We start from the raw sequence: 12296 nt of genomic DNA, 5'->3' as shown, positions 1-12296 counted from the left end.
GCAGCAAACTGGATTCTTAAGCTGAAACAGGTTAAAAACAGGTCCATGAACAAAATCCCCCAAAGAAACTTGAGTATCTCATAAATATCTTGATGAAAAGACCCTTCTTTTGGTAGGACTTCCCCTGTCTGCCAAGAGTTTGTCACCATGTTTTAAAGCCCTTGGATGGATCTTGTCATTAGCTGGATAGCATCCTCTTCTACCTGAATGAAGTGAAATAGGGCTCTGGACCTAACTGTTGTGGAGTTGTCACACATAATGCAGACTATCTTACAGGATAGGTGACTGGTGAGGGGTCTGAGCCTCAGATATAACACTGCATTCCAGTAAATTAATGTGATGCATCTTTTTCTGATCTGACCAAGATAATCAAGCCTCAAGACTTACAATATATCTGAGGTATTTATAGAACATTACTTCATGGGGCTTAGCTACAGGAACTATAATCTAACAGTTTCTGGCATCTGGCCAGCACTGACCATTCTCAAGGGATGGTTTTGAAGCAAAGACTGGAAGATAATCAGGCAGGGCAGCTGCTGATCAGAACCTGATTAGCTGGCGTTTAAGAGACTATATCTACAGGGGTCCCCTAGTATTTGAGGGGGATGCGTACCAGAACCCCCCCGCGAATAGTTAGAATCCGCGAATAGTTGGAACCCCTATAGAAACTCTGAAAACAGCCTATTTTGTTAGTTAAAACTCAAGAAAAACCAACTAAAAATGTTTATACCTGGTTTTTTTAATAGTTTTATCACAAAAAGTGCATATTATGATGAAATTGATAAAAAACCAGAATTTCTGGATACTTCTCATAAAAATACCGCAAACAGGCGTATTTCTGCAAATAGTGCAGGGAAATGTTCCCGAGAGAAATCTGCGAATGTGTGAGTCCGCGAATACGGGGGGTCCACTGTATACCTAAATGCAAGAGATTCAAGTAAACAACTATAAACAGTATAATTAAAGGATCTTATTAAAATTTTCTTGATTATGCTTTGCTTTGATCAAAAATTTCTTGATCATGACTTGCTCCGTCCTTGAACAGTTTGAGATTCCATTTATGTGCTTTCTTGAGCACAACTACCTTCTGTGCTGGTTGCGTTTCTAATCACCACCACCTCTTCAAACTACTGTTTACCTAAGTGAGGGTTATCTAAGATAGGGGCAGATACCTTTTACAGTAGTACCTCGAGATACGAAATTAATCCATTCCGAGGTGCCCTTCGTATCATGAGGTTTTCGTACCTTGGACCACATTTTACATATAAAATGGCTAATCCGTTCCAAGCCCTCCAAAAACACCACAGTAAATTTCATAATAAAGCTAAATTGACCTATAAACAATGAAATACTACAATAATTTGGACCATTCAATACCTAAATTAATAACAAAATGGAAAATAACCTGTAAATAAAGTGTATATTAGTGTACATGGTAACAAGAAATATACTGTACGTAAAATGTGGAAGCTTACCTTTCGAGTGAGGCTATCTCCGAAAGTCAGAACAAAAGGAAAAGGGGAACCAAAGACATGATAGAATAAAAATAAATTGTATAGTTTATATGTACTAAATACTGAAAATCCACACATTGACAGAACTGAGATGATGCAATGATGAGGCAAATCTAGGTCTGTTGCAAGTTTAAATGACTCATTTAAACTGGTGACCAACAGCTAAAGCGGGTAAACAAGTTTTCCATAAGAACCAGGAACAAATCCCATACTATAATTAAATTGGGACTGAATCTGCTTCTGATTTCTTGAGTTCATGACTTCTTCAGTCTTGAGGTTCTTGTAAAAAGTTGGAATTTATTAATACTATACTTTCAAGATTATAACTTGACATCAGGACTTTCTCTTTAGGCAGTCGGACATGACAGAGTCTGCTTCACTCTATTTTGTCATAAGCACTTTCTGCTGGAATACCAAACTCATCCAGGTTTTCATTCATTTCCATTCTCCAATTTTTTTATCTCCCTTACATGTGATGCTTCATAGGTGAGCAGGATTACTACAACCAATTCTTGGAAGTATCTTTTAAGCAACAATTCCATGTTTTCTGCCTTGTAATTTTCATTTATTGATGTGGTCTCTTATGACTTTTTATCTTGTTCCATACTCAACTCTCATTTTAAAAACAATCTTCATGGTATGCCCAAAAAGAACCAACCAATGTGATTCAGGTCTTATTCAGGAGCTAAGTAAACTACTTATATATTTTCTAATTTTATGAAAAACTGTTGCTTACCTTTCTCAAAACATACTCAGGTCATCTTATCTCTGAGATTTCAACATATTTTCAGGGACCAACCAATGACTCAACTTTATCTAAATTTTCTACAAAGATAACAATGATATATTTTAGGATTTTTAACCAATACCTACCTTCCAAACTGAAGTGGAAAATTTTTCTTCACTCTGTGATACAGCTTTACCCCTGTTGGTAGTTCAGCATAAAAGAATGGCGTGCCAGGTGGAGCCACTTGAGAGATGTCAGACAACTTGGGAATTTCATCCAGTTCTAAATCAAAACTTGCACCACTATTCTGACAGAGAGAAATTTTCTCAATTAAACAGAAAAATAGCTATGATTTTTCACTTTGTACCAAATGCATGTCATATGAAACTACAGAAATAAAACAATTAAGCACTTATAAGGAATCATATCAAGGAAAATACTACTCATTCAAAGCATAATAATAAACCACAAGAATCTGTACTAAATGTTATTATATTTCCAATCTAGATATAATTGCTATTCTTCCCTGAGCTGACACATTTAAAGCAAAGCAATGACAATATCATTTTTTGCAATGATATTGTATGTAGTAATATATTGTCACCTTAAACATTTATACATGGCATGTTACACCAATCAACTCAAAAATGTACTTTATAGAAACTATGGATATCAATCTAATCATATCTATCTTTCTAAAGCATATCTTAAAAAGAACAAAATTCATCACCTAATGTAGGTTCTGTCAAACATCAGTTGTATGCAATATGCACAGTATACACTGCACTGCAAGTTAACAGATCTCTAATCAATTTTGCTACCAGGTGCATCACCATGATCAGAAAAAAATGAAATTTTTATGATAAAATAAGGTTATAATTATATTTACCCAGTAATCATATATCTAAGAGTTTCACTCACCGGCAATTAAAATCAAGAAATTTGTGGGTCGCGCTAATTTTCCATTTGTTTTGGCTAGGTAACAGTGCCCCGGCCACTTTCAGGGCAAGAGAGAGGAACAACTCGGCAAAGAGCTCAGTTTGTTCATGCTTCACAAAAAAATAAATCCATGCTAGGGGATGGAGGGTGGGCTCCAATTATATAATTACAGGTAAGTATAACCAAAACCTTATTTTAGCATAAAAATGCCATTTTTAATCATACAACTTCCCAGTAGTAATTATATAACTCATTTCCACATCACAGAAAGGAGGAAAGCATGGATAATTCTACCTCAGCTTCTTTAAAAAAAATTAAAAAGACAGACTGAGAATAGAAAAAATTTTGCTAACATTAATTAAAATGTTTGTTGATTCCTTACCTGATAAGAGAGTTGTAGCAGGAAAATACTGCCTCTGGTTGCCACGCGTGTCTTATCATGTAACAGCATGGCAGTAAAACCATGTAGCGCCCATTACTTTAGTGGGACCTTTGTAGCAAAGGACAATTCTGATGGCTAACAAAGGACCGAAATAATTGCCCCTGCCCAGGGCTCAGTACAACATATCGCCAGAAAAATATTCTTACATATAACCAAAACAATAACTAAATATCCACCACCACCCTACCAAAGGACTGAAAGGTACTCCAGATACTTTGTACCTCCAGGCTTCCCATAAAAAAACATCACACCTTATGTCAAGAAGAATAATTATTTTAGGAGGGGTTGCTTTCTACATTTCCTTTCCCAACACCACACCAGCCACAAGAAACAGACCCAGGTTACTGCAGTCATCATACATCGTCTCGGATGACGTCTCTTAAGAAGAATGCTAGAGCATTTTTAGATAATGGTCTGGAGGGGTTTTTGACAGAACACCAAATATTGCCAAAACCTCTATGATTGTCTTTGGTTCTGTGAAGATAGTACTATGAAGACCTCATAAGGACAGTTCTTTCCTCCTCATCACTAACCGGGGCTTATGTCAAACTAGGGATCGAAAAGGAATGAGGCCAAGGCTTAGAGGGAGACTTGTTCTTGGCTAAACAACCAAGGGAATAGGAACAAATAGCATTCCCTTTCAAAAAGCCTGTTTTCTTATCAAGTGCATGAATCTTGCTAATCCTTTTAGCAGTCATTAAGGACACTAGGATGAGAATTTTCTTAGTTAAGTCCCTCTGAACGAGTTCGTGCATAGGCTCAAAACGAAGCCCTGGCAACCACTTTGACACAATATCCTGATTCCAAGGCCCATAGGAGAATCTTTATGATCAGAAGTATCAATTGATCTAATGAAATCTGAGATGTCTGAGTTGACAATAATGAGATCAGAGACGAATGGGTTGAAGATAAGTCCAAGCCTCTGTGACAGAAAATAAAACCAAAATGGCCCTATAACCCTTGATGGTAGAGGATAACAGGTTTGTTACTGACCTCAAATGAAGCAAGAAATCAGCTATTTGAGTCACAGTGGTTTTAGAAGATGAGATGTTTGAATCATTACACCACTCTCAGAAGATTCTCCAATTACTCTGATAAACGTTGCTTGAAGATTTTCTCCTACAAATGGTGATAGCTTCTGAAGCTCCCTTAGAAAACCCTTTCTTTCTAAGGAGTTTCTGGACAGTTTGAATTCTATCAGGGCCAAAGAAGACAGGTTTTTGTGGAATCTGTGTTAATGTGGTTGTCTGAGTAGCTGCAACTTTTGAGGAAGCAGCCTCGGAAGTCCACCAAAAGATCTGTGAGATCGGGGAAGCATTCCTTCGATGGCCAGAAGGGGGCCACCAGAATCAGAGAGATGTTGCTGTGTACAAGGACGAGCCATTTGAAGACATTTTCTTGATGGACTTGGAAGTGAACCTCGCACTTCCTCTAGATCTGGAGAGGGATCTTTGTCTGGCCCAAAAAGGCTGGCCTCTCGAAGGAAGAGGATGTCTAGAAACCACTGCTGGAGGTCTCTGGTCTTTTGGAAGACTGGGCGAGGGGATCCTGTGTACTTTTCTTCTCCAGATCTGAAGCAATGCCTAAAACTGTGGCTTGAGGAAACAAGGGGTTAGCAGAAGACATATCCATAACAAAAGTCGATTCAGGGGACGAAGGAATAGTTAGCATGAAGAAAGACGGATATGTGACGAACAGGAACTTCATTAAAGCCACATACGGTGAAGAGGGAGCCTCTTGCTCCTCTGTCCTCAGATGAAATAAGGGAAAGATCAGCATCTTCAAGAAGCATGAGGTGTAGCAGCATAGACCTGCATCTGTGTTGAAAGAGCCTCTACAGGAGCTTGTGGCACTGAAGCTTCTCAAGGAACCTGAGGAGACAATGCCGAGGGAGATTCAATCACTACTGGCGCTCACTGAACTGTTGTGAGTATTTGCTGGACTGTTGCGGGCGCTAGTGGAGCCGTTTGAGCTTGAACAGGAGCTTATTCGGTAAAAAGCAAAATATTGTCGAACTTCGACTGAATAGGATCCACTACCACAATAGAAGCAGGAGCCAAAGGAGCCAATGGGCACTCCTGCACAATGAAAGCAGGCACCAACTGGTGCTTGACTGAAGGGAGCTCGGGCACCAGTGGATGCCTAACATTATCCCACGGCAAAAGCACTGACCACTCCATAACTGCAGGTGAAGCATTATACACAACAGATACATGAGCTTGAAGAGGAGCTGAAGAGCGAAGACAAGCCTTGGGTGCCGGAGGAGCATCAATTTCCAAGGGGCAGTCGGAAGAAAAACCCTCTGGGCTGTCCCAATGACTGCAAGAAGGGCGTGGTCCAGCGGTTAGTAGGAACCACTGGAGATGCATCAGAAGCGCCTTGTTTCAACAGCCGAGACTTGCTCCCCGAATGCCACTGACACTGTGGAGGGAGTCATCCGAACTCAACAGTCTGTGCACATCCAAGGAGAGACCTTTCCAACGGCTCTCCACAGCAACCTGGGAAGTGACAACAGGCTGAACTGAGGGGCGACTGCTCGTGGGCAGATCAGAAATTATTTTGCCCTCAGTGTTACAGTCTGTGTTCATGACCAAGTGTGTATGTACACCATGTATATGTGTGTATATGTACATGTATATCACACTGAAGTAAGTTACAATATGCATTGCTGTACATTTTCTTACCTTTCTCTTTCTCTCTCTCTGAGTTACTCCTTATTACAATTTACATAATATTTCATATCAAAATGTACAAATACTCACTACTCAAGAGAACCTTTAAAATAAAATAAATAAAACTTAGGTAATCATATCATTGTTTGAAACATTGGGTAAGCAGGTAATATATATTTACTGATAAAAGCAACAACATATTTACTGATAAAAGCAACAACATGTGTAAATTGCTTAGGGATACTAACTTTCAGTAAAACAATCATGTACAATGAAAGAGACAGAAGAGGTTTAAACTGACAGACATGGATATGATTGCTTACAGAAGTATAGTTTACATACAATTGACAAACAAAAAAACTTGTGCACGGTCATTTTAATTAATAGTACGGTACTTGAAGATATTGCCAATCCACATACACAAAGAAAGAACTAGGTACGTTTACACTTTGTTCTTGTCCACTTATTATTCAGTCATAACCATTAAATTAGAATGCACCAAAGGGTGACAGTTATTGCATGTTAACACGAGTCTAAGACATGATAAAATGATTAGGTATTCAATATGCCTTAATGAAATATGATCAACATAATTGAATTAATCAGCAAATATAGTGATTGCATATTTACCACACATTTTAACAATGACTTACAACAGCCTAAGCTCTCGTAGCTGAAAATAAATGCAAAGTACTTTGAAGTTACAAAATAAATGCAAAGCCTATTTATTGCTGTAGCCGAATAAACTAGTTTTACTTCTTAGTACTATAAGCTTACAAGATATGTAAAATAGTACAAAATTTGTACATAAGATAAAACTATAAAAATGCTTGTCAGTTTCATAGTTAGGAAACACTTTTCACTTACTGTGATCAACTCATCCCTCTGCAAATGTGTGCATGCACATACACATATGCATCATGTTCAAGATAAACTCCACATATACTACTTACCAGGTATGCTTACAAGTTATGTAGAATACAGGCAGCCCGCGGTTACCATCGCCATCGGTTAGCAGCATTTCCATTTTACGGCACTTGTTAAATATATTCATAACTGGGTTTTACACCCCATAGGGTTTATAGCACCATTGTCTGGTTATCGGTTTCTTAGGCTAGGTGCCGAGACTGCCTCATAAAATACAAACATAACAAATATGCATTTTTCCCTCTGCTCTTTTAAAAAGTTATCCTTTACTTCACAGTATCCAATAATACTATATGTAGTCTTGTATTACTATTTGCGTTATAAATACATACAAACTGATCATGGTTTGGTATGGAAAAATCAGATGAGGGCGGAGGTAAGATTATTTTGCCATATTTTACTCAATTCAGTGATTTTCTTGCTTCTATTTAGAATAAATTAATCTCCAGAAACTCTATTCATGTGACAAGGTTATTTTTCTTTATATGAAGTGTTTTTAAGCTGAAAATGGACTTAAATACATGAACTATACTTACTTATTGTTTTCATTAATAGATGGCGCTGTTGTCTGGTTAGCGGTATGTATTTCGGTTATTTATCGAAGCACCGAAAGACCCTCATAAAATGCAAACAAAACGAATATGCATCTTTTCCTTGACTCTTTTATAAAGTTATGCTTTACTTCACTGTATTCAATAATACTGTACATAGTGTCATATTACTATGTAGTAAAGTATTATAAAATACAAACAAAGTGATCTATGTCTTGGTTTGGAAAAATCAGCTGAGGGCACCAGCAGGGTTATTTTGCCCTAATTAACTAGATTCAGAGCGATTTTCTTTCTTCTATTTGGCATAAATAGGTTATTTTTTGTTATATGAAGTGCTTTAAACTTGAAATATGACTTTAATATGTACATCTTGTGAACTTGATTAGTACTTTTTTTGTTAGTAGATTGTGTCGGGAGCATGTTATTATTTAAAAAAAAAAAAAAAAAAACTGATGACATTCATTATTTTCATCCTATTTCATAATAATACAATATTTGAGTATTTATCTGTTATCGACGTGAAAACAACAGTAAAATGTGTTCCTTCCTGGCCAGTATTTTTTATTAAAAAACTTTTTTCTCCACTATTATTTGCGGTAGAGTCGCATCCATGTTGCTGATGCACGATAATTTAGTCATTAGCAATGTGAACATTTTGTTTCCTCAGCTTCAGCTACAACTGCAGCTTAAATTTAGTAAGACTATATTTCCTTGCCAATATTTTCTCCATACCAAATATAGGTATAATGCAAAAATATTTAAGTCCTGTTCTACTTAACATCATTTGTAACATAACTACAGTAATTTTTTACTATTGTACCATGGCTGAACTGCAAGCAAAACATTGTTATTATCAGATTTGGTTTGGTTGTTGTGGCAAAACAACTGTTATCATTCAGTTGTTTATGGCTGCAGCATTTAAGCAAAAATTATAACTGTACTAACGATACTTTTATTATTCTCATTTGCTTTTTTAGCTGCTTTCACTAGAAGATATGATATATATAGAGATGGAGGAAACGTTAGCAGTCTGCGCCCTCTCTCTCTCTCAAAAATCTCTCTCTCTCTTCTCTCTCTCTCTCTCTCTCTCCTCTCTCTCTCTCTCTCTCTCTCTCTCTCTCTCTCATATACTAGGCCAAGATTTACCAGTAAGTTCAATGAATCTGACATTAAAAATTTGCATTACTACCAGGCAGACCATAGTAATTGATTAAGCAAATAAAATTCCACATTTTCATTCCATAGTAATTAAGCAAATAAAATTCCACATTTTCATTAAAGAGTTATTACATATTAGGGCAAACTATCTGGCCGTGACACTGTCTAAGCCCTAAGGCATCGTTAGCAAGTCAAGGGCACCGTAAGGTGGATTGTGATGCCCGTAGACTTTTGAATTTCAGTTGGGGTGAATTTTGCTTATCGTAGGGCCCCCAGGAACGGAACCCCTGCCGTTAACCAGGGCTGCCTGTACTAAACATACAATACAAAAAAAAAGGCCATAAACATCTTTGTGTCTGACATAAGTTAGGAAACACTTCTCTACTGTAAAGTCAGCTAAGTTTGTGGTAGGCTAAACTTTACAGTGTTGTAATCTATAATTTTAGAAGCAATTCATTAGCAGAGGTTTATCTACAATAGAATAAAAAATAAACCATTATTTTAAAATGAATGAAAATAACAAAATACCAGTTAGGAAAGGCAATTAATTACTTTATACAGAATAACTGTACACTATTGACTAAGTAAATTGCTCCAAGGTACTGTATAGTATAGACTGTATGGCCGTCTTCACTACTTAACAGATCCTGTTGCTTAATGGTAGGGGAAGAGCCCTACCTGTCTGTTCAAATGAGGTGCCAGTACTAATATATTTTCCACAAAATGCATACAAGACAACTCCTACTGCCTACAACATTTCAGGATGAAGCATTAAAGAGGCCCACTTGACTTTTGATCTTATGTAAAATAGCCACCTAAAAAAACATTGACAGCTCAACCTAAAGTTAGGGAACACCTTAAAAGAAAACCATATTACTAAGAAATACAACCTTACAGTAACAAATAGCTTTTATGGACAGGAAATGTTTTAATTTAGAGAATGTGTTGAAGTAAAATCATCATTCAAAATGGAAAAAATCATGTTTAATTAATATAATTTGAAGAGATATTTACCATAAAAATTTCGAAGATGCAATCAACAGTGTTCATGGGTACAGGAATTACTTGTACTTGGAGATGTTGTGACCGGTAATTCCTTTCAAAGAAAACCACAGCACTTCCATGTTTTTTGAACATGCGTTTAAGAGCTGACTTGAATTTTTCTATTTCTGAAAGAGAGAGAGAATCAATCTTTGAAATTATTATTATTAGTAGTATTACAGCATTGTATTCATGTAACTATTATCATAAAATACAGGGCTCCACTAGAGAAACAAGACTGCAAAATAATGCAATTATTCAAATGAGCCCATGTAGCTAATATAACCCTAAAAATGACAAATTTGTAACTAATTTGTATTTTTCATAACTAACAAACCTGAGGTCTTAACAGTTAAAGGCCCACCTCGAACCACCCGTCTAGCAGTCTAAACTGGGATAGAAGTATAACTGGTGGGTCACGACGCCGAGGGCATTCTGGGTAATACATGACCCGTGACCTGGTAGATGCCAATAGTCCCTGGATCGCACAAGTTTAATTTTAATTCTACCAGTTTCCAGCTTGGCACTAGTAAATGCTAATGTTAAGACCTCAGGTTTGTTAGTTATGAAAAATACAAATTAGTTACAAATTTGTCATTTGTTCATATACGAAACAAACCTTCGGTCTTAACATTAGGATAGACTTACTTATTGGAGGGAGGTAAGTCTCTATAACTGATTGGGAGTTTGCCACCTAAATCCATTTCTGAACATTAGGAGTATTCCAAGATAATGGACTATGAACCCTCGAACCAAAGATATAATAGAATCTATTGGTTTCCCTCACTGGGTGCTGGCACCATGCCATGGTTTATAAACTATGGGAAAATAGAGGACCTTCCATTCTCCTAAACCACTCTTGTCCCTTGTATCTGGATCTACCATCACCACTCCCTTCCCTATTACCGAGAGGGGTGTGTTGCTACTGAAAAGTATACTATACTCTAAAAGAACTTTACAGTATGGCTGACCATCTCACCTGCATCTAGTCTGTTCCAGCTTATAATGGCACTCTCCTTCATACTGCCCGTAGGTAAAGAAGTAGAAAGAAAGTAGTAAAGAAAAAAGACCAGTCATCCCATTCATTCTACTTTCATACATTCATCTTAGACTAGACACAAACTGACACGCCAGGGGTACTGCATGAGCTATACCACTTGCTGGGCCGCCACCACTGGACCCAAGGAAAAGGTATCCAAGGATCTATGGGCAACGTCTTTTAAATAAAATGAAGTGAAAGTCGTTTGGCGTTTCCAAACACCAGCTTTCAGAATTCTCTCCACAGACATATTCTTGAATGCCAAAGAAGCACTCAAGCCTCTGATGTCATGAGCCCTACCCCTCTCCTGGCTATCTGACCCCTTGTCTTCTGTCGTAGGCATTCCTGATCGTTTCTCTTAGCCAAAACGATATTGTATTCCTGGACACTTCCTTTTTGTTCCGTGCTGTACTTACGAACAACCTCCTGCACCCAGGCCTGAGGTGCCTTGTCCTTCTCAAGTACTCTCTCATTACTCTGACGGGATACAGAAGCATCTCATCTCTGTCATTATCTACGAAATCTGCCAGAGAGGGTATGGAAAAGGAGTCGAATCTACCGTCCACTACTGATGGGTTTTGAGTTTTGGCCACGAATTCTGGAACAAACTCGAATACCATTGACTTCCAACCTCTCGAGTGCTTTGCGATATATGACAGGCCATGTAGTTTCCCCACCCTTTTGGTTGAAGCTAGGGCCAATTAGAAGATTGTTTTCAGGGTCAGGCTCCTATCTGTGGACTGCCTTAGTGGTTCGTAGGGGGGTTTTGTCAGACTATTCAGTACCATGGTCAAATCCCAATCTGGGGCAAAATTTTAGTTCCTTTGGCAAACATGACTGCTCAAAGCTCTTCATCAACATGGCCAACTCCCATGAAGATGAAACGTCCACACCTTCCATGCGTAAGACCGAGGCTAGAGCAGCCCTGTACCCCTTCACTGCAGATACAGACATATGCCTTTCTGTCCTGAGATATATCAGAAAGTCTGCCAATTGCTGAATAGTGGTACCGAGTGGAGACAGCTTAAGAATGCTGATGACTCTTTTTCGGGTGGTGCAATGTTAAAGTTTCTTACCTAAGCATACCAGTGCCATGAGGGCTTGTTCAAGGTGCCTTTGAAAACTGGCTGCACCCAGTTACCGAAGAGTGTGAATTCATGTGTACGTGTACGAGCTATGTCCGTTCTTAATGGCATGTATTAGCCAGAACGAGGGAGACAGTTACGGGGAGAAAAGGCAGAATGCCGGGATAGCTCTGCGAAAGTTTATCTATTTAAGTGTGTGAT

The 12296-nt window shown here is 38.0% G+C and overlaps 1 protein-coding gene across 1 annotated transcript in view; it reads right to left on the bottom strand.

Moving 5' to 3' along the window:
* LOC135219787 (CWF19-like protein 1) overlaps positions 1-12296 on the bottom strand; it is a gene marked incomplete at its 5' end in the record, with an annotated part of 332999 nt that overhangs the window by 5985 nt on the left and 314718 nt on the right. Inside the window, 2 exon segments of the mRNA XM_064256860.1 lie at positions 2388-2548; positions 9945-10099. Coding sequence (XP_064112930.1) covers positions 2388-2548; positions 9945-10099 — 316 coding nt within the window.

This window comes from Macrobrachium nipponense, chromosome 1 (assembly GCF_015104395.2).
Source record: "Macrobrachium nipponense isolate FS-2020 chromosome 1, ASM1510439v2, whole genome shotgun sequence".
Classification (NCBI taxonomy): domain Eukaryota; kingdom Metazoa; phylum Arthropoda; class Malacostraca; order Decapoda; family Palaemonidae; genus Macrobrachium; species Macrobrachium nipponense.
Note: the sequence above shows the minus strand (reverse complement) of the source record. Positions and strands in the feature narration are given on the sequence as shown.